Here is a 23,441-nt window from a genome sequence, read left to right as displayed (position 1 = left end):
TTCCTAAATTATAAACTTCTTCTAAAAAACACATTGTCCAATTCACCTTTGCATCCTCAATAATTAGCACTGATTGAACAGACTTCTGATATTTGTCAAAGAATTTTATTCTTAATTTAATTTGGCCCTTGTAGGTGGGCACTTCCACCTAGTACAAGCCCTATCTATACAGCTAGGTTTCCACACAGAAGGAAAAAGGTTTCTGTCTTTTATCTACCTTCCCACCAAAATATGCCTAGTGATTCTAAAGCTTTTCTAAAATTTTTAAACAGAACCCTCAAAATAGTTCTAACGCCCAGGAACCAAAGTATCACTTCTGCCCCTGTGTGTAGGACTGGCAAGTCTGTGGCTGAGGCTAACAGTAAAGGGGACGCGCCCCTCTGCTGGGGATGCCAGGAGTTGGCCCCTCCTTGACCCACTTCGGAGGCGAGGCCGCGCACCCGGGAACGCGTGCACATCCATCGTCCTTCCCTCTTCCCTTCGTTTCCTCCAGCTGCCTCGACCCTGAAAACAAATAGCAGGATGTAGAAATTACCTCTGAAGTCACCGTCTACCCTTCCACGCAACGTTGGAATGCCCAGCTTGGCTGTCAGCATTCCTAATGACTCGGTCCGGCCTTTCAGGCGGAAGCTACAGTTGGCGCAAAGTTCTCAGGCGACTTCTCGAATCTCTCACGGGCCCCGCTGGCTGCCTGGTTACAAGATTCGGTCAGGCCGGGACCCAGGGGTTCCCCTTCGAGAGCCTGTGCTCCGTTACGGGTGACTGAAGGTCACCTCCATGGCACAGTTGAAAGGGAAGGTTCCGCCCACCCCAGGCCCACCCAGAAGTTTCTGGTCTTCTCCTCACGGGCCACCGGGCAGAAGCAGCGGTCGCGGGCTCGCGGGTGGGCAGAGTGAGGGCCGAGCGATGAGGCAAGAGGGGTGACTGCGTCCCCAGAACCGCCCGCGTCCCCAGAAGCGGCCGCTCCCGCCCTGCGACCGCCGCGCGCGCCGGAACTGCATTTCCCATAGGCCCCCGCGGTGGGGCACCGCCCTCGCCTTGTAGCCCCAGCGCGGCCGGGAGACCGCCCACCCCGCCGCCGCCGCCGCCGCCGCCGCCGCCGCCGCCGCCGCTGCAGCCGGCCTCGGTGACCTGCCAGCTGTGCCTTTGAAAGGCGGCGGGAGGCGGCGAGCACGATGGCGAGACTGGAGCGCCTGCTGTGTGTGCTGGGCTTGGTCCTGTGCGGGGCGGCGAGCCCCGGGCTGTGCGCTTCTCGCGCCTCCACTTCCAAGAAGCCCATCATCGGTAAGAAGGCTGGGTGGGAGCCGCGGGCCTGCGGCCGGGTGTCCGTCCTGGGCGCTTCCCGCTGCTGGGTTCCAGCTGCTGCGTCCCGCCTTGGAGGTACCCGAGGCCAGGGTTGCGATGTGTGCCTTCATTTGTAGCGAGTACGAGCCGAGCCAAGACACCGTTTCGATCGTGCCGAAATAGAGCTAATGCCTGGTGGTTTCCTCAAATTCATTCGGCTCTTGAAGTTGAAAGGGAGGAGGGTGCGCCGGAACGAATCCTGCGGATTGTTTTTTTCTTTGTACATGGCTAGGAATTTCTACTAACTCACCAAACTCTGTACATACGTTATGTTTATTAAAATTTCAGGGAGTGAGGGCATATTTTAAGATATGCCTTATCTTTGTATTATCCCTATAAAAATCGAATTGACCAGATAATCAAGAAATTATGGTATACTTTGGATGCTGCACCGGAGGACCGCAGTGGCTAGTATAACCCTAATGTCAGTTCTACTGGTGTTAAAGCGAAGCATGTCATTTTTCGTTTCCAACAAATTTGTGTTTTAAAGAGTAAAATCAGTTTACATTGCCAGAATAGACATTCGAGACCGGGAAGGGGAAGGCTACCCAGGAGAAATCAATCAGCCTAGAATTAAAATTTGCCAGAAGCAGTTTATGTCAAACGATTAAGATTGGCTTTATTTTAGAGGTAGTATTATGCCATTCAAACTCTTTTACCTTCTGGGAAGGGGAACATCATATTCTGTAACTAAATAGTAAGTAAATGAGTATTTTTTTTTCATATATATTGCTAGTGCCTGGTTTTCAAATGGGTTCTGTATCAATATTTGGAACTTGGAATGCCTTATTTCATAGCTATTTAAAATGGTGGTTAGGTTCTCCAAGGAGAATTAACTCAAAATAAAATTCTAGGTAGTGTGTTGGGAATTGTGAGTATAGAGAGGAGGGAAAAGGGGAGAAAGAGGTGGGGGGATTCTTTTCCCTTTCCTGGAAACAGTGGTAGTCTGGGGTCAATTACAGAAAAAGGAGTGTGCTTTCAGTCACATCACTTAAGACAAAAATAGTTAACTAAGCACCTACTATGTTGAAGGCATTGAATTAGGATGTGCAAAGGATTCACAGACAAGGAAACCACAAAAGTTGTGAGGTGGCCTTAAAGTATGGGTGGAATTTTGGTCACATTTTGAGGGACTTACAGGTTGAGCTTTTCCCGTCCACAGATGGAAGAAGTGAGTAGGTGGGTAAAGGGGCAGGGTGGGGGAGAAGTTGGTGGAACTTACCTATTCTAATATACTTTTTCTCCTTTCTGGTACTTATGTTCACATGTCCCAAACCCTTTTTTGTGGCACCTCACCTTGCCTGCCTTGTACCACTCCATTCCCCATTTCCTGTGACACTCCCTCATTCTTTCCCTACCACATTTCATTTTCCTCGGTGAAGACTTACTTACTTAACAAATTTTGGCATTTGGCATGTGTTAACTGAGTGCCTGACAATGCCAATTTTTGTGACAAGCTGGAAATAGAGAAGTATAGACAGCTCTTCCTGTCAGGTGGCCTACAGAGACAATGAAGTGTTCCAAATGGTGAAGCAGCAAATGAAACTGGCACAGGTGTATTCTCCAGACAGACATGTTTTGATGTATATTGGGTGCCAGTACTGTGCTGGGGCTGAGGTTTCAGTGATAAGAGGTAGCCTGAGAGGTAGGTGGGGCAGAGCACACAGGGTCTTGTAGAGTTTACAAAAGTTTAGGAACCCATTGAGGTACTTAAACAAGGAGATGCCCCCTGTGGATTTGTTATCTCTGATCTCATTTCCTATTGTTTTCTCCCGTTGCTCACATGAGCTCTAGCCATATGGACTCCTTGAGATGTGATAGGCACAAACCTGACTTAGGGCCTTTGCACTTGCTGTTCCTCCACCCCTGGATCCCTCTTCTTCCAGATACTTGCATATGGTTTACTTCCTCATCTCTCTGAAGTCCTGGCTCTCAAATGTCATGTTCTACCTTCTCAGGGAGGACTTCCCTGGCCATCATATTTAAGAGACTTTCTTCCCCTGGATAGATGGGACCAACTCCTCCCCCTCTCCAAAACAGGCCTTCTTACTCTGCTTTACTTTTTTTCTTTAGCATTTACCACCAGCCATCAGACTTTATATTTTAACTTTTTATCTTGTTAATTATTTGTCCTCTCTTCTCTCCCTCCCACATACTAGGATTAAAGCCCATAAAGGAGGGATTTTTGTTTTGTTCGCTCATGTGTCTCCAGCACCTAGTTCAGTGCCTTGTATATATTATGATTCAGGAACATACTGAATGAAGAAGTGAATGAATGAATGCATGGTGATATGATCAGATTTCTTTCCATGTGGAGAACTGGTTGGAGTTGTTGAGGATTGTTTAAGAAAGGATATAGACCTTTTAAGAAGCTATTGTAATAGTCTGAAGGGGAGGAGGCAGGATGTTGGTTGCTTAGATTATGTTGCTGATGTTGGAGAGATGTAGATAGAAGATATTTTCCACTCTTTTGCTTTATTGTCAAGGTAACAATGTGTCTTTGAGTGTGTGGGAGAGGAGAGGCCTCCTTCTAGCTTAAGGATGTGAGATTGATTCTAGGTTGTGTGAAGGAGGCTGGTGCTATTGTAAACCTGCTTTGGGGCTTATTTGGTCTCCTTGATGAGGTGAGAGAGAGGAGGCTACTTAAAACTCAGAGCAACCTCCACTGTTTTTTCCCAAAGTCTGTGGAAGTACTTACAGAAGAAGCTTTGTATTTAATTCTGTGAGTGAAACAAGTAAAGTCGTGGTATTTTTTTTTTATTTTAAGATTTTATTATTTGTCAGAGAGAGAGCACAAGCAGGGGGCGCTGCAGGCAGAGGGAGAAGCAGGCTCACCACTGAGCAAGGAGCCCAATGCGGAACTCGAACCCAGGACCCTGGGATCATGACCTGAGCCGAATGCAGACACTTAACCGACTGAGCCACCCAGGCGCCCCAAAGTAGTGGTATTTTTACTGTGATGTGTTTCAGTTTCTGAGTAAGAAAAAAAGGAAATTGCTTGAAATTAAAACTATTTTTCTTTCTTTCTTTTTTCTTCTTTTCCTTCCTTCCTTCCTTCCTTCCTTCCTTCCTTCCTTCCTTCCTTCTTTTGTAATTTAGGAGTATTAATGCAAAAGTGCCGTAATAAGGACATGAGAAGCCTGGGAAAATACTATATTGCTGCATCCTATGTAAAATATCTGGAGTCTGCAGGTGCAAGAGTTGTACCAGTAAGGTATGATCCAATATTTTTTACACTGTATAAATAAAAACTCCTGTTTTTTCTCAAATAATTTTTTATCTCAAAAATTAATGTTTCCTTTGCTATGATTGCATCATTTAAATGTGGTAACATTGCTCCTGATTTTTTGCCAGATCTAATGCTTAGAGTCATTAAATTGTTTAAAGTATGAAGCTGTCTGTATTTACAATGCTATTAGAGGTCTGTCAAACATATTAGGTAAAGAATGAAATGGTAGTTTCCTATACCCCAGAAAAGGTGGTATTCATCAGACATTTGGAAAATAATGGAGTAAAAGAATCAATAAATTAACCAGCTTTATTCCATAATATTAGGATAAGGGAACACTTACGGAATGAAAGAGATTTTTAGAAGATGACTTTTAAAATACCTTCACACTGTACTTTAAAAATTTGTAAATGACTAACACAGCCGTGTTGCTTCAATATAAATTACAAGAATTGCAGTCTTAAAGGAGCTACATTACTTTTTGTGATATAATGGCCTATTAAGACTAAAATGACATGTCATATTTTGATTGGGAAAGAATTGAATTTTTTAACAAACAAAACCTTATAAGTATTTATAATATCTTTTCACCCAAAATTAGCATATTTTAGAATCTTCCAGCTCTCCTATCTATTCCATTATAAGTGATTTCACACACAAAACACAATTGTGTGCTTTATGTAATTAATTCCACATTAAAAAGGTATAACGAAGAAAGGTACTGTTCAAATAAAACAGTGATAATCAAAATGCAAACATTACAACTGAGAGAATTATACCACAAAATGGTTTTATGTTTAGCTTCATAAGGATCACCTTCTTGCTTAATCTTTTACATTTAACTATCTCTACCCCATTCGCTTTTGACATTTGTCTTTCATTTTTTTTTGTAGCAAATCTAATTTTTCAAATGAAACCTTATTTGGAACTCAGATAACACCAGAGTTTTAGAGCTGAGGAGGCTTTCAAGTTTTCAGAACAGCGTTTCAAAGTTTTGATCATGGGAGCTTTTCCTGCAAGCGTTCTTTTAGGACATTAGTGCTGATAGCCTGGATGGGACATGGGAGAGACACAGGCAGGTAGACCAGTTCAGAGACTTGAGGTAGGCTAGGTGTGAAGTGATGAGAGCTTGGCTTACTTGTAGGATCGATGGGTAAATGTTCTCTAAAAGTATCAGCAAGATTTGATGACTAATAGAATGAAAGGACATAGGGAGGAAAAGTCAAGAATGACAAGTTTTGAAACTGGGCAAGTTTTGAAACTTGGGAAGTTTTGAAACTGGGGAAGTTTTGAAACTGAGAAAGTTTTGAAACCTAATGACTAGCAGCAGAATGCTGATATTTATGACGGAGTCACTGAAAATGTGACTGTCAGCATGGAGGTGACATTTCTAGCTTGGGTTCCCAAAGTTCATTTTAAGGTATATTGTTTGGAATTAGAATCATATAATCCTACAAAAACAATGTAATACATGGCAGCTAAATTCGCAGAGTAACCTCTAAAGGGTGACCTAAAACAGAATGGAGGAAAGTGACCACACTGATAATGTTGAATTTATTTCTGAATTTTGGATGCTGGGAGCCAACTTCCATGGTTTAGAAGGGAAAAGGAGGAGGATGGGAGACCTAGGCAAAATTCTGGAATAGGTAAGGAAGTTTGTTTTTGGTCTCCTGCCTTCTCCTGCCTGGTGCCCTGAGATTATCATAAATCCCCACTGTGGGCTAGTGGAACCCACGGGGCATCCTCCTCCTGAGAGGTAGCATGTGACACGGGCTGTTCTTGGTTTAAAAATGTGTTTTGTTCACACAGCGTTTTAAAACAGTTTTAAACATTTACAAATCAGAAGACTTCATAAAAGTCTGAATTTCTGGCCTTTTTGTTGTTGTTGTTGTTCAAGACAATCATCTGGGGCTGACTTTAAATGAAGCAAGTGCCCACCATTGGCAACAATGCCTGTTACTCCTTTTCATGCTGCTGAAACTGTGTCATCTGCCATCATCACCAGGCCTAACCTGTTTTCTTTTAGTTAAGGAGAGAGTAAACTATTTCATACCCTATTGAGAAGGTCTTTGGTTTCTAGAAAGTCTGACAACATGCAAGTAATATCTGTATTCAGAGAATGTGATCTGGCCTGTCTTCCCTGTCCGGTCTCTGGGGCATTGGAGTTCATGACACTTCATCCCCCCCACCCCCCAACAATTAAGCCCTTTAAGAATGATTAGCAGGGTCTAAAAGTTCAGTCATGGACAACATGGGAGCTGTTTATTTAGAATTAATGAAATGACTGAAACCAACCTGCATGGCTAGCTGGTAGAGAAGTCCCTGGAATGTAGCTGAGTGATCTAAATCCATTCTGGTGATGATTGTCCTGGTTTAAATATCCATGGGGAAGATTCTGGGTCCTGACTGTTTGGTTCCCTTTTTATTGACCCATTCTGAGGAGATGAGACTGGCAGAATACTGGAATGTGGACTTACATTTGAATCTCCCTGTCACTTCCCAAGTCAGGGCGACTTGTCCATTCATCCTCCATCTAAGATAATGGTAAGCACCAATGCAATATCACCCACTGCTTTATAGCTCTCTGCTGGGAGGAGAAGTATTATGAATTTCTTCTTTTTTTAAAATTTTATTTACTTATTTATTTTTTAAAAGATGTATTTATTTATCTGAGAGAGAGAGAGAGAGTGAGTGAGAGAGAGCACAAGCTGGGGGGAATGGCAGGCAGAGGGAGAAGCAGACTCCCCGCTGAGCAGGGAGCCCGATGCGGGGCTCGATTCCAGGACCCTGGGATCATGACCTGAGCTGAAGGCAGACGCTTAACCGACTGAGCCACCCAGGCACCCCTCTTTTTTTTTTTTTTTTTTAAGATTTATTTATTTATTTGAGAGAGAGAGAGAGAGCGAGCAAGCATGGGGAGGGGGAGAGGAAGAGGGAGAGAATCTCCAGCAGATTCCCTGCTGAGTGTGAAGCCCAACAGGAGAACTTGATCTCACAACCTTGAGATCATGACCTGAGCTGGAATCAAGAGTCAGATGCTTAACCGACTGAGCCACCCAGGCACCCCATATGAATTTCTAAATAGACCCGGACTTGCAGAGGTCATTTGGACTTAGAGAAGAACCTAGCACAACAAAGCACAGCCAAGTTCTGGGCATCATAAGTGTATTTAAGTATGGGAGAGGTGTTCTAACTCCCCCTAAAACATTCCCTGGAGCAGAAATGGACTGTGGTTGACATTTGATCATAAATCTACTTCTTTTATGGCTGATTGAGAGGGCATCATGCCTTGTTATTCTCTTATAGAACCAGAAGACTGCTTAATGTAGGAAAGTTCTTGCAGGAATTTCATAACCATGATGCTGTCTTCTCTCGTTCTTGCATTTTCTTCAACTTTTGGAAGAACAAACCCATTTTACTGTGACTTAACTAAATTTTCACAGATTAGCCCCATTACTTTTTTCTGGAGAAGGGGATAAAATCATCAGTAGCATGGTGATGTTAGGAGCCCTTAAGTGGTGTTCGATGAAAGGCACTTCAGATTACCTGGGCAACTTAGCTTCAGAACAATTGCCTGGTCTACAGTGAGGTGCATGTAGCCTATCCCTAGATCTGAACTCTTCCGACTTTTGAATACACAGTGGTCTCCCGAACTTTGCAGTTAGTGGCGGGGGTGGGATGAAGCGGAGACTTGGCATTTATATGTATTGTTCTTATCTGCCCAAACTGCCTGTAGTTAAGGGAAGCGTATTAATAAATCTCTTTATTTCATCTTATATAAAGCTACCAAATATCCTTACCTGTTTTTGATAGTTCTCAGCTAGCAGAGAAATGACTGGTGCCCAAATATCATGGTCTTTAATGTTTGCCATATTAACACGTACTTCACAATATTAAATTATATGAGAACACAGGAAAACATGTTTACTTGTCTGATTAGCAAAACAAGGATATAATTACAGTATGTGATTTTCATGTAGTTTGAAAAAATACCTCTAGGAAGGGAGAGAGCTATTGTCTGGTATTTAAGAATTACTTTTCATTTGTTTTTGTTTTTTTTAAATTAATGTGGGGACTTCATTTACAGCCTTACTTTTTTTCCTTAGGTTTTGGAAATAGATGTTTTGTAACTTCTTATTGTTTTCAGGCCTGATCTTACAGATGAAGAGTATGAAAAGCTTTTCCAATCTATTAATGGGTAAGTTGGTAGCATTGATTTGATATGGGGAATGAGGTGGATATAGTCTGCTTTCGCAAAAACATACTTATAAACATACATGTTTCTGTGTAACTGTCTTATAGTGGTATAATGTTAGTTTTCTGAGTTCTTTTATAGGAATTGTTTTGTTGAGAGATGAAAAAGTTCTGCAGAGGGAAGGCAGCTTAAGAAATAAATGTTGCACAGTAGATACATTTAGGTTTTTTTTTTTTAACGTGTGACATAATCTTTGTTCTTTTAATGATTGTCTTAAATGTTTTGACTCCACTTTGAATGACATGGCATACTGCTTGCTCAGGGGATTTAGAAGTCCTAAGTCTGAGGTTAACAACTGGTTATCTTTCAGAAGATAATTTGCATAGAACTTGGAAAAAAATTTTCTGTCATCTGGCTTCACCACAAAAGATGATTGGCTAGCTCAACAGAATAAGACTTTTAATCACATGAAAAATGTTCGACATTACTCATAATTAAAGGTTAGGTAATTATAGCAATTATAAACTTTTTTAACTATCAAGTTGACAAAGATCAGAAAATTTGTTACTACTCTATGGTGAGGGTGTGAGGTAACAAGCATTCTCATACTTTACGGGTGTGTGTTATACAGTTTTTTGCAGGGTAGTTTTGCAATATCTGTTGAAATTGAAATGAAATTAAAAATGCATATACCTTCTGACCCAGGTAATCTGTCAGAAGGAATTTTATTTTTAAATATATTTTCCCTGTTATGTGAAAACTTAGGCCCAAAGTTACGCATTGTAGAATTGTCTGAAATACCCCCAGTTTAGAAGCTGCCCAGTAATCTATCAGTTGGGAATTGGGTAAAAAAAATAGACTACATGCATATAATAGAGTATTATGCACAGATTTAAAAAATGAGGATATCATTGGATGCTGGTTTGGATCACTATTGTTATGTGAACAATGTGATATTGTTATGTAAAACAAAGCAAGGCACATAATGGTATTTATAGTATACTCCCATTTGCTTTTTTTTTTTTTTTTTTTTTTAAGGTAGGGGTGAGGAGATTAGCACAGTATAATCTATCAGGTGAACACACAGATTTTAAAGGTGGTGGTTTTTAAAGATTTTTTATTTATTTATTATAACACTTGCCAGCAGGGAAAGAACAGAGGGGGAGGGAGATGGAGAAACAGACTCCATGCTGAGTACGGAGCCCTACATGGGGCTCAATCCCACAACCTTGAGATCATGACCTGAGCCAAAATCAAGAGTCTGACGCTCAACCGACTGAACCACCCAGGTACCCCTAAAGGTAGTTGTTTTTGATTGGGAGTTGGGTGGAGGGAGTCTATTTTATGATAAAGCTTTTATAAAAAGAGCTTCTTTTTTTTCCACTTATAAAACTGTTTATTACTACTTAAAAAAAAAAAAAAAGCTATGAGTAAAACATTTACAGTGCCCATTATGTGCGGTATACTTTGGCATAGAAAAGATAAGTAAGTCCAGGTCAGAATATATGGTAGAACCTCAAAACTATACAAAAAAATATATACCAGAAAATGAGCTAACTCTCATGCAACTTCAGAATCACCTTTATTGAGCCCCTATTACACAGTAGACCCCATACTGCTTTGTGGGGGAACACAGAGATGAAAAGGCAAAGTCTTGTTTTAAAGTACTTTCCCAGTCTGGGAGAGACAGTCAGATTTTACTTTATGAAAGGACTCTGGCATTAAACACACCAGATTTGATCAGAGGCAGCTTTTTAGACACTGAGTGAATGAAAAGGGAGACCTGCTAATGAGTCTTCATTAAGCCACTTTTAATTGTAGGGTTTTCTGTATGGTTCTACCTTATAGTTTGTAGGTTTTCTACTAGACTAGGAAAAATTCCTCATCCTTGTCTCTCCAAGCTAATACCAAGATGCAGAATATATTTGTTGAATGAACAATAGTCTGAAAAGTGAACTTTCAGGGAGCCTGGGTGGCTCAGTTGGTTAAGCATCCAACTCTTGGTTTTGGCTCAGTTCATGATCTCAGGGTCATGAGATTGAGCCCTGCATCAGGCTCTGCGCTGAGCGTGGAGCCTGCTTGGGATTCTCTATCTCCCTCTCCCACTGCCCCCCCCACCCCCCCACCCCCGTATCGCATGTATGCTCTCTCGCTCTCTCTCTTTCTCTCTCTTAAAAAGAAGTGAGCTTTCATATATCTCGAATTCATATTTAACTATTTTCAAAATTTTAACACATTTAATCCAGCTTTTGTAATCTTTTTTGAATATCTTTGGTTATTTCAAGACTTGTTATAAATTTTAAAATTAAAGCTAATTTAAAAGTTGATATAAAAACATAGTAAATATTTTTCTGTATCTCTCCTTTATGGGTAGAGTAAAATAAAATCAAACATGACTTCCCCTCTTTTTCCCCAGACTTTTTCCAGAATTGTCATTTTGTTCTTTCAAAATTTTTTAATAGTGTGCATATTTTGGAAGAAATTTCAGGGTGATAATAAAAAATTAAATTCTCATGGATATTTAATTCTAGCCTACATATATTTTTATGAGCACTTTGTTCTTTATGATTAAAAATAATTCTCTGTGAGCCAAAACTGACTCATGATTATGGGCCTCCAGTTGATTTTTGACATCACTGATCCCTTGATTTAAACCTAGCTGTACCTGGAATTTTATCTTGACTTGATTTCTAACTTTGTGTACTCTCCTTCCTTCCCCCACTTATTTATCCTTAATTTATTCACACTCTATCTCAAAAATAAACTTGTTTATTGAAGAAGTTTTAGAAGAATATGTGCTTCTAGAAGTATTGTTAACTGTGGTAGTTTACAAATGTGTAGGAGTGTAAATATGTTACATATTTTTGCCACAGTTTTCTAACTTTCTTTAATGATCTTGTTGTTTGCATGATAAGGAAAAAGTTGTTTTAAAATAAAAAGAGTGTTTATTTTCTGTGGGCTGTGGGGTTGAAAGGTACCTTATTTGACGTTGTTTCAGAATCCTTTTCCCTGGAGGAAGCGCTGATCTCAAGAAGTCAGGTTATGCTCTGGCAGCCAAAAAATTTTATGATTTGGCCAAACAGGTAGGTGTCAGTTATTGCCTATTATTCCAGGTGGGTTTTTGTAGTTTTCCATGAGGATAATTCTTTCCTAAGCATGTGGTAATACTTCCCGCACAATTACCCTAGCCTCATCCTGCTTTAACTTTTGAGCTTCCTGCTCTTTAGCAGCGCGTGGCGGCGCTTACCTGTTTCCTGTGGGCTTCCAAGGGAGCCAGAGCCCCGCAGCCTGGCCCTCTCCCTTAGTGCTTATTGATACGAACCAGGTCCTCACGCTGGCTTAGTAAGCTATTTTTTTTATGTACCAGGCATTGTTCATATGTTATTAATTCTCATCTCCTCTTGAAAGCTGCTCTTTGTGCTGACTTTTGGACAAAGGTCAAGGTCAAATAGGGTGGAAAGGTCAAATAGGATGGACTTTGACCTTTCTTCACAGTTACCCTAGACTCCACACTCAGCTACCAGGCAGAGCCTCTTGAGTCCTTTGTAATGTCTCACACTGAGCCTGACTTTGCACCCCACCTCAGATCCTTACTATTTCACTCCTGAACTATAATCTTGCTGGCCCTTGTATCTCCCCCTGCCCTTAAATATTTTCCTAAAGAACTGCTTTTAGCATATGAGATACTTGTTTAAAAACTTTTAATGGGTAGGCTTTTAAATCATCTGTAGCCTTTCATAGTCTTTGGATCAAGACACAGACTGTGTGTCCACAGCCCCATTTTCTAGCTTTTCCTTCTGCATATAATTGAAGCCAGTGTGGTATTTCTAGCATATATTCTGTGTCCTCCTACTTTTAAATCGGCTTAGTCTGTTTCTTTCCATTCCATCCCTAATTCACAACTTGGTCCATCTTTTCAGGCTAAGGTGCTACTCTCCTTCTATAGAGGTTTCTTTCCCAACTTCAACAGGAATGGCATCCCGCTCCCTCTTAACTTTTAGAATATTTTGTTGTAGAAGAGTTCAAACATTTATTTAGCTCCTACTCGGTAAGATGACAGGGTCCATGACCTTCAGGAGCTTCTATATCAGAAGACAGAATATCTTGAGGTTAGTTATTCATGTCTCAGCAGATTTCATGGTTTTAACACCCTTTGAGGTGTTCCTCATTTCATATAATATGGTACCATGTACTGAGTACATGCTCAATGGATTTTTTTTTTCTTGAAAAAGTGAAAAAAATGGAAATTTTATAATGTGAGTGATTTAAAATGCATTTGGCAAATATATATGAACATTATAAAGTCATCATTTTTCCTTTTGCATACAGGGACTCATGTAACCAGCTTGCTCAATTGAAAAAAAAAAAAAGGAACCACCCAACTCCTGAGACCCAAAAGTCTACTTTTTGAGATGTAATTAGCTACTTAAAGATTTCAAAACAAAGGAAAAAAGCTCAGCAACCTTGAACTTATTTAGCTACAACCACTGGGGACCACAAAGCTCTCGCTGAAGAAGGCTTGAGAAGTGGAGTCTGTTAGATCTTTTCAGTCCTATTCTGTGTCCTTTGCTCTGCGAGGCTTTGTGGAGGATCCACAGAAAGTAAAAGATGTGGACCCAGCAAGCGAGAAATGAAATTTGGTACATATGGAAACTGAGCAGTTAAACTCTCCTTTGTGTTTATTATAAGTAAATGCAGTATGGCCCTCCAACTTAATGTATGCAGTTCTAACTTCTAAAAATAAAATTTCCCAGACCGGCATAGAAAGTGTTAAAAATCCTCCCTTAGGATAGAAAGTATAGGAATTAATGTAATTCTGTATTTTTCTCAGTAAGGAACAGAAAGAAAAAGAAAGCCCTAACAATTTCCTCATTTAAAATGAGTGACATGTTATATTTTACAATCTATACAGGAAAATCACTGCTTTTAGAAAAGTTGCAAAACTCAGTTTTGTAACTACCAGTACATAGGGATTTAATCTTTACTTAACCAGAAAATTCATTCACTAGAAGACTTTTTCCCTATTCATGCTAGTTGTTGTGACTTTGAAGAAGCTCAATACATTTGTACTTTTTCAGTTGACAGCTTTTACTCTATACAAATTTATTTTACTTTTGCTTAGCCTTTTCCTTACTGACTGTTCCTTTTCTTCCAGATCATGGGTTTCCCCTGATTTAAATTTAATTAGCTGAAGGTGCTATAATGCAGCTATTACTATAAATTCCAAGATAATGAAGGACGGACTTCCGAGTGTGTTCAAAGCAGACAATCATCCAAAGCAACCAGATCCGTAGAAGATGTATCAATAGACATCTATGTAGCATTATCTTTGATATTTGCAGTCCCTAATTGTTACTGGTATCGCTTGGTAGTTGCCTGGCAGATGTCAGTCTCTTTCCCAGCACAGCTGAGACTGAATAATTTGATTGATTAAAACTGAATAATTATGTAGATCTGAGGAAAGATTAAGTGATAGCCTCCTTACGGATCCTGGAAAATTCTTTAGAAACGCATGCATGACTCAGATGCCTGTCTTGTAATGACAAATCAAATGTATAATTTTTGTTTTGAAAAGTTTGAATAAGCTTAGTTTTCTCTTTCACTCTGCAAAGAGTTTTGATGATGGAGACTATTTTCCTGTGTGGGGCACTTGCCTTGGATTCGAAGAGCTTTCATATCTGATTAGTGGTGGAAAGTCCTTATTAACTCTCACTCATACTAATGGAATTGCAATGCTGCTGAACTTCACTAAAGGTGGGAATTCTCTTTTTGACCCTTTTAAAAATATTACCTGGTTAGGATGAGTAAGTGGCAAATATCCAAGTCAGAAGCGCTCATGTTTACTAATTTTCAGATTATTCATACAAGCTGACGATGTGAATGATGTACTGAGCTGTGAAGATGGCTTAGGAGCTTTGAGTTTTGATAATTCATTACCTGTAGTAATACAGGACCATGCATGATTAACACCTCTAAAATCGGACCCGGGTTTGAGTCCTAGCTTCATCCCTGTTGCCTGGGGGAATGGTTTAACCTCCCATGACTTTAATTTCCTGATTTTAAAGGGTTTTCCTCTTAAGGTTGTTTGTGAGGATTAAATAAGATACTGCTTTCCAGCTACTGTGCCAAGTGCTTGAAATACAACTCTCATAAATGGTAGCTATGAATTATGATAGTACAGCACTTTTCCCTTGGCTGTGTACTCTGTTTTAACCCTAGCTGTGGTGTACGCAATTCCATTCTGGTACTAACCACTTGGAGTTAGCGCAGACTCCATAGTTATAAGTTATCTCCCCAATTAGTCTGCCCTTATTTCAGATACCAGCCACAAGTCACATCCCCAGGCCACCCACACTTCTGACCAACTGTCCACAATCTTGAGGATGCCCGTGACCCTTCCTGAGGTTCAGCAATTCACCAGAATGACTCACAGAACTCAGGAGAGTGCTGTGTTTGCACTAACAATTTTATTGTAAAGGCTACACATAGGTTGAGGTCCCAGAGGGAATGCAGAACTTCCGTGTCCTCTCCCTGTTGAATCAGAACATATCACCCTACTGGCATGTCAATATGTTTACCAACTGGAAAACTCCCATGAGCTTTGTTGTCTGGAATTTTTTATTGGGGTTTCATTGCAAAAGCAAGGTTGATTAAATCATTGGCTGTGTGCCTGAACTCAATCTCCAGTCCCTTTTTCATCCCTGGCAATCAGGCTGGCTCAAAGTCCTAACCTACTCTAATCATGTGGTTGATGTTTCTGATGATCAGCCATATCCTGAAGCTATCTAGGGTCCCACTGTGAGTCACCTCGTTAGCATTACGAAGACACTCCCATTTCTCAGGGATTTCTGAGTTTTAGAAGCTCCGTATCAGGAACTCAGGGTGAAGACCAGGAAGATTCTTTGTTATAGCACTCTGTGTAAATAGGTAATGATTCTTGTAGGTTACCTGATCTCTGAATCCTGAGTTGAGTGCTATCAGCTATTCCTGTTCTCATAAGGATTTTGGATGGAAAGCAGTAGTTGTTATACATAGAACTTATAGAATGCTCTATACTTTTCAAAGCTCTCTCTTGCATTATCTTACTTAATCATTGCAAGAACTCTGTGGGAAGTACATGTATTAGGTCCGACTATTTTGGATGTATGTGGTGAAAAACCAAGCTTATATGAAAAAGGTACAGAATCCACTGAAGTAAGGTACTCGAGTGGATTTTTATTATCTGAGGTGCAGGGATTCTCGTGGAAGCCATTAGCATGCTGAATGAGAGGCTTCATTTAGGGAGAGCTGGCATCAAGGTAAATTGCTCTTTTTGATCTATTTACTGAGTAGAGATTTCTTGGCCTGTTTAATGTTCTTTCCTACATTGTTGGTATTTTTAAATCTTTTAAATTCCAGATACCTTTGAAAATATGTTGAATGTTCTGGATCATTTCCTGAGAAAACAAAAATATATTCATGTGGTAAATTGTACCTGTTTTCAAGAGAACTCAAGTTAAGATTTTCTGCTTGCTCTGTGGCTAGCCTGATAATTATCATATCAGAAAGATTTTAGTGATTCATGTTAAAATTCTAGAAGAAAAGTACTTAAATATGGAACATATTTGAATTTGTTAAATTCATTTTGTGTTTGACTGGAATACATATGTGGAAATGATATGTTTTGCTTATCATTTAGTCATCTTGATTGTGTCTTAATAATGGCCTTTTTTGGCCACAGATCAGTGACTTCAGTGAATTTTATTTTTTCTGTGTTTAAATTATTTCTCTTGTGCCTAAATTATTTCAGATGCATCACAGAGCAGAATGTTCCAGAATTTTCCTGTTGACTTGTTGAAGTCATTATCAACGGAACCTCTGACTGCAAATTTCCATAAGTGGAGCCTCTCCATGATGGTATTGCATTAATTAACAATGAAATTAATGCATTTAGATTAACTACAGAAGTAATTATTTTGTTTTATTTTTACACTCTAGAATTTTACGATGAATGAAAAGTTAAAGAAGTTTTTCAATGTATTAACTACAAATACAGATGGCAAGATTGAGTTTATTTCAACCATGGAAGGTATATATCATGGCACACGTACACTTTATTTCACTTATGTTTATATATATTAATTTTGATTTTATACTTCTCTTATGAGTAAAATCCTGTTACTCTGGGGTGTGAAGATAGAAGCTAGGGCATTTTTGGGGACAGGAGATATGCTTTTGTCCATGTTCCAAATCAGTTGTGATTTACCTGGGTCGTCTGGTGGGTGGAATGATGGAGAAGCAAAGTAAAGAATAAGGGGAGAGTAGAGGAAGAAGTAAATGGAAAAAATGACTTCTGTTTCTAGCAGTGTACCATGACAGATCGTCCTCCAGACAACAACAAAAAACATGACTCATGTTCAGAAAAACATCTCCCTAAACACAAGTTTACCCCACTATCCAAAAGTAGAGCCTTCCTATGAAACTCCTAAGCCACAGTGGCACAAAGCAAAGAGTATCCTTCCACTTTCCAAAAGTTCTCGTTAAGCCACTTTGGTTTTATGAATGACCTGCATGAGTCCCTGTTTCCGCTCACTGAAAGAAAGCTGAAGAGGATTTTCGCTTTTACGAAGAAAAGCCTACTGTACTAATGTAAGTCTTTCATAACAGTGAAGTGGCGTAAGGTGGACATTTGGAAAGCGGAGGGATACCTGTACATTGATGAAGTGACAGGATACTCAGGCCAAAAACTCTGGGAATTAAGTGGTGTCCTTTTTGTTGTAGGTGTACAACATAGGGATTTGACAATTCTCTATATTATTCAGTGCTCACCACAATAAGTGTACTTACCTATCACCATACAAAGTTCTTACAATTTTATTGACTGTATTCCCTGTGCTGTACTTTTCATCCCTGTGACTTACTTATTTTATAACTGGAAGTTGTAACTTTTAATCCCCTTCACTTATTTTGCCCATCCCCCACCCCCTTTCCCACTGGCAACCACCAGTTTGTTCTCTGTATTTATAAGTCTGTTTCTGTTTTTTGTTTGTATTGTTTTTGAGATTCTACATATAAGTGAGATCACATGGTATTTGTCTCTCTCTTTCTGGCTTATTTCACTTAGCATAATACCCTCTTGCTCCATCCATGCTGCCTCAAATGGCAAGGTTTCATTCTTTTTTATGGCTGTGTAATATTCCATTATATGTTTATGCCACATCTTCTTTATCCATCCATGTATCGCTGGACACTTAGGTTGCTTCCATATCTCGGCTATTGTAAATGATGCAATAAGCTTAGGGGTGCATCTGTCTGTTTCCGTTTTCTTTGTGTAAACACCCAGCAGTGGAAATACTGGATTCTATGGTATTATATTATTAAGTGGAGTATTTAAACCAGTATTTAAACCAGCATTATTACTGAATCAGGAGAACTTGAGAGGAAGCTCACGAACCCCCTACAATGAAGGTACCCCATGCAGCAGGACCCTCAACAAAGCCTGCCCGCAGAACTGTGAGAATTGCCATCTTGAACCTTGACCCTAAGGGAGTGGGGGTGGTGGTAAATAAGCCCTGAGCATTCATAATGACATGCGGGTCAGTTGTGGCCTGCATTAAACTAACTGGTCAAAAATTTTGTTTAAAGTCATCTCAGACTGAGAGTGTCCCAACGTTTATGGCAGAAGCAAGTATCAGTAATTCTCTCTGGAGAAAACTACATTTATCCCAGACTTTAAGGGATTTCTACATTATGAGGCTTTAAGGAAAATGACCAATTCCTGGCCGAAAAATTACTACTGTGCAAGGAAGCAAAGTACTACAAATGAGAACTTACAGAAACAGTAGACAGTCTCTGAGTCAGTGAGAGGCCAGGGTACTGGGGTGGAGTAAACTGGAATAAGCTGGATGTTGTTTATGTTATTCAAAGATTGGCTTGCTCTTGGGGGAGGTCAAAGGTCGAAGGGTTTATAAACAATATCTGGGGAATTCTGGGAAAGGTTGGTCAGCCCAGTCGGAAGTGAGCCGATTATCTTCTTTTTAACTCTGTTTCCCTCCTCTTTGTTTTGCTTCCAAGGAGAGCATTGACATTCACCAAAGCATCCTAAGTTAGAAACTTAGATGTTGTCCTTGACTTCTTGCCCTCCTTCTCCACATCTAAAAAATGTGTGCCACTTTCTGCTCCTCAGATGCTTGCAAATGTCACCTCCCCTCCCTCCAGCTTAGCCCTGTTCTACTTCTACATTAACTACCTTCCACCTGGACTCCTCGGTAGCCTCCTAACTGTCCACAAAGCCACTCTCCAGGTAGCCTCTGATGACCCTTCTGAAACACCAGTCATAAGGTTAGGAGCCATTCCACAGACAGAGGGACGTAGTTTAGGCCGAGACAAACTGGCTTACATAAAAGGACACCAAAAATGTGTGGCATAGTTCATTCTCCTATGAATACATCATTATGGGAGGGGATGAAGATGCAGGATGAGGTGGGGGGGGAACAGACCCATCGTGGAAGAAACTTGTGCCACTAATCACACGGGCTCCTGACTGTTGAACTGGGGTATATTTAGAGGCTCAACTATTTTACTCTCCTCTGATTACCTACTAAGGCAGATCATATTACGGACTGTAAAAGGTTGAAAGTCAGTGAAATGGGTTGTGAATATTCACACTGTGAACTGAAATTCTTTATTTTGTCTCTGGGAGAATGAGCACAATTTGACTCTGACATTGTGAATTATAAAATAATGTTTTACATAGGGTATAAAACATAACTCCATTGTAAGTAACATCTTAGGCCGCTTTTTTTTTTTTAAGATTTTATTTGAGAGAGAGAGAACGTGCATGCGAAGGGGAGAGGAGCAGAGGGAGAGGGACAAGCAGACCCGACACAGGGCTCAATTCCATGACCCCAAAATCACGACCCGAGCCAAAATCAAGAGTCGGACGCTTAACCGACTGAGCCACCCAAGCACCCCTTAGACCATTCTTAATACTTACTCGTTTGTGTTCTTCATGCAGGGTACAAGTATCCAGTATATGGTGTCCAGTGGCATCCAGAGAAAGCACCTTATGAGTGGGGGAATTTAGAAGGCATTTCCCATGCACCCAGTGCTGTGAGGGCTGCATTTTATTTAGCCCAGTTCTTTGTTGCTGAAGGTAATGTGTGGGTATATAATTTTATTGTCTAGTGTAGTTTTGGAGGAAATTGCCCTCATCTGAAGTTTGTTTACTCTTTTGCTCTATAGATGTTCTGTAAGTTTAACTTTAACAAAAAAAAATCACGTGAAAGACCTGAAATTGAGATACTAGGCATTCAAATAAAACCAGGACAATTATTTCAGTTAACAGTATTGGACACTCTAAAGTGCTGTGAATTCTTGAACAACAGTGTAAAGATTGAGTTCTTTTTTTTCTTTCTATCTTGAATACTTTTTTAAAAAATTTGCTTCATTACACTTCCTTTTAGGAATAATGCTTTAGTTTTAACATTCTCTGAGAATTAGATGTTATCTTTCTAAGAAAGCGATATAAATTGAATATATACTCACCAGACTGTGATTTTAAGGCTGCCTGTCTGCAGGCGTTAGCACACTGGAGACAGTTAATAAGCTTTTCCTGCTCTTTCATATAAACGCAGAGACGTTTTCATGCTGTTATGTTTGTGGGTAAAACTGAGAATTTGGTTGTAGATGCTTAGGTTTTTTTTTTTTTTTTTAAGATTTATTTATTCATGTGAGAGAGAGAGAGTGGTGGGGGAGGAGCAGAGGCAGAGGGAGGGAGAGAGAGAGAGAATCCTCAAGCAGACTCCCCACTGAGCATGGAGCCCAATGCGGGGCTCGATCCCAGGACCCCGAGACCATGATCCGAGCCAAAATCAAGAGTCGGCTGCTCAACCGACTGAGCCACCCAGCGCCCCTAGATGCTTAAGTTTTAGTTGAGTGATACAGGTATGAGACAGAGCTACAGACCCAACTGCAAGGGGCAGGGCATCAGTCTGGCGAGGCGTGAACTTCACACGTTGTGTTTGCCCCCTCTCTCCCAGCTTGCCTGACATTTTTTTCAACCCTCCTGCTCACACTCCTTAGGAAAGTACTTCCTCCTGAGTTCACTCTGGTTACGTTCAGTTGAATGGGTCATTTCATGACAAAAACCCCAAACTGAAAACAAGATTCTCCCGTGTGCCGTATTAATCCCAAGGAACCTTTCCATGTCGTGTGTATGGGAATAAATGAGAACAGCAATAGGTCGAGTTTGTTGCGGTATTAGCACATGGCAGAGCTATTTCTTTTATCTTTATTTCCCAATATCCTGCTTTCTAAAAAATGCCACAAAGCCTGTATTTATTTCGACTCGAGGATAAAGTCTGAACCTTCCCCGCTTCCCACTCCCGCTTCAGCCAACTTCTTTGTGCCTCCTTGTGTGTCACATTTCTGCCTTACCTCTCACTTTTCCACTGGCCTCGGCTTTGCCAGTCTCTCCGTTCTCTCTACTCTGGGAGCATCTCGGTGAAGACAGACTGTGGAAACACCACGCAATGTCCACTTCTGCGTGGTTATTAGACGAGGCTTCTTGAGTGCTAGGTCCTTGCCCTGGTTATATTTCCATCCCCGGGCCCCGGCAAGTCTTGCACACAGTAGGCCCTTAGTGAGTGTTAAGATCAGCGGGAGAGTGAGCCCCCCACCGGATCTGCTGCAGGGCAGATGTAGATGCTTTTTCGGTAGGCGATAAATAAAGTGCTACTTTATTTGGGGGGAATCTTATAAGGCATTTCTCCTTTTCTGGTGCTATTTTCCCCGCTTAATACTGCTGATAATAGGAAGAAATGTTATAAAGTAGCCCTTTGGAAATTTTATCCTATCTTTTTAAAAATGAACACTGTCTTTTTCTTGCAGCTCAGAAAAACAGTCATCATTTTGAATCTGATGTTGAAGAGAATGAAGCACTGATTTATCAGTTCCATCCAGTTTATACTGGAAATATTTCTTCATTTCAGCAAAGTTATATGTTTGATTGAGAGCCTGCAATGTGTTAACAGAGAAATTTTGAATCATTCCATGATTAAACTGTTGCAATAACTCGCTACTCATGGTAATAATGGAAAACCACAGAGATTCCTTTTCTATGGTGTTATTGGCTCTGATTCTTTGTTCAGTGTATTTGATTATTTATATCACATTTGATTATCAGTGAGACAAGTAAATCATTGCAGTGTATTTCATGGAAAAGCTTTTACCTGAAGAATGGATTGAAAATACAAATATTTTTTTCTCATTGATTGATTGTGGAAATAAATACCTCCCACTAGCCATCCACCCCATCCTTGCTGAAGACCCTTTTTAAATCCTACCTCTAGTTCACTGTGAGTCCTTTGAGTCTTGGGAGTATTGGGGTGTGTGTGTGTGTGTGTGTGTGTGTGTGTGTGAGAGAGAGTGTGTGTGAGGGTGTGTATGCGTGAATGAGAGAGTGTGTGTGTGTATACACACATATTTCCTTTTCTGCCTTTTCAGCTCCACAGTTAATCTGCACACCTGCTGTATGCAGAGCCTGGGTCTTAAACTTTCTATCTCACAATGTCTAACACAGTAAGCCCTCAGTAAGTTCTTGTGACCATTGGGGAGTAAACTTTCTTTCCTTGGAAAATAATTTGAAAGCTGCCATACATTTATTTGCATACATTTTAATACATTTCTCAGTCTGTGCTTCCCTCACCATCCCATGTACTCTTCACCAACTCTGAAATTTAGGAATTCTTTGAGGAAATGAAGCAGAAGAGAGGATGGTTTGAGCTATTGTTAACAGTGTTTATGCCTCTGTTCTCCTGAGTCCCTCAGAGCTGCTGCTGGAGAAGTAGAAACACGGGAAACAGAGTGATTGGGCAAGGTGTTGTAGGAGATGAGGAATGATTTTATGTACAGAGAGATGAGAACAATAACCTGAAGATACTGAAGTAAACCATAAGCTTTGAGCAATATGTCCAAACAGAACATAGAAATTAAAAGGTATTAACACGTTTAGTCAGCTCATAGGACTTTAAGAGAAGTGTGGCAGATTTAGTTTCTATCCACGAGCAAAAAGATTGTGTGAAGTCTTGTCCAATGTGCCATTGCTAGCTAAGCTCGTGTCTCTCACCTCTAGAAAAACGTAGCGATGTGACACACTGCCAGGGCTTTTCCCAACCCATTTGTATTGAAATATAAATCTCCTTGTCTAGGAAGTTCCCTAATAACACTTAATCCTGACTTTATCATGACTCACGAAGCCATAGCATCCATTCTTCTGCCGTGAAGACCAGCTTCTAATTGCTCCCAAAGGTTCTCACTGTGCTTCATTGATGATGACCACAAATAGGAGAAAATGTAAGCCATCATTTCTTTTTTACTTAAGTTTTCCATTTTTCCAACCATGTATTTTTTTGAAGTCTTTATGCTAGGCTCACTTTATTCCAAGAATGGAATCATTTTCATAGTTGACAATACTCCCTTTTCTATGGCACCACCTGCCAGAAGCCTTGGCCAAGAGGCCCGAGGGCAAGTGAGAAGAGCAGTCCCATCCAGGCGACAAATGTCCCTTTCTTGTCTAGCTTGACTTCAGGCTGACCCAGGGCAGCTTGCTGTTGTTACATCAATGGAGGCCAGAGAGGACGGATTAGAAGTGGCTATTGATGTTACTGAGCAATGGGGAAGCCGTAGGAGGAG

General features: G+C 40.4%; 1 protein-coding gene across 1 annotated transcript; it reads left to right on the top strand.

Moving 5' to 3' along the window:
* Window positions 1–1,062: 1,062 nt before the first annotated feature.
* Window positions 1,063–22,058, top strand: GGH (gamma-glutamyl hydrolase). Its single transcript, XM_032421844.1, has 9 exons — window positions 1,063–1,284; window positions 4,444–4,558; window positions 8,721–8,771; window positions 11,767–11,851; window positions 14,381–14,522; window positions 16,558–16,664; window positions 16,746–16,836; window positions 19,765–19,902; window positions 21,639–22,058. Exons 1-9 carry the CDS (start codon window positions 1,176–1,178, stop codon window positions 21,758–21,760), a joined length of 960 nt encoding a protein of 319 aa, XP_032277735.1. The 5' UTR covers window positions 1,063–1,175; the 3' UTR covers window positions 21,761–22,058.
* Window positions 22,059–23,441: the final 1,383 nt, after the last annotated feature.

This window comes from Phoca vitulina, unplaced genomic scaffold (assembly GCF_004348235.1).
Source record: "Phoca vitulina isolate PV1807 unplaced genomic scaffold, GSC_HSeal_1.0 scaffold25, whole genome shotgun sequence".
In the NCBI taxonomy this organism is placed as follows: Eukaryota; Metazoa; Chordata; class Mammalia; order Carnivora; family Phocidae; genus Phoca; species Phoca vitulina.
The sequence above is the reverse complement of the archived record's forward strand: the minus strand, read 5'-3'. Positions and strand labels throughout refer to the sequence as shown.

Coding starts and splice junctions, on each gene's coding strand:
- GGH (XM_032421844.1), top strand. CDS start 1,176: ATGGCGAGACTGGAGCGCCTGCTGTGTGTGCTGGGCTTGGTCCTGTGC. Junction 1,285..4,443: donor TTCCAAGAAGCCCATCATCG/GTAAGAAGGCTG, acceptor TTTGTAATTTAG/GAGTATTAATGCAAAAGTGC. Junction 11,852..14,380: donor TTTATGATTTGGCCAAACAG/GTAGGTGTCAGT, acceptor CACTCTGCAAAG/AGTTTTGATGATGGAGACTA.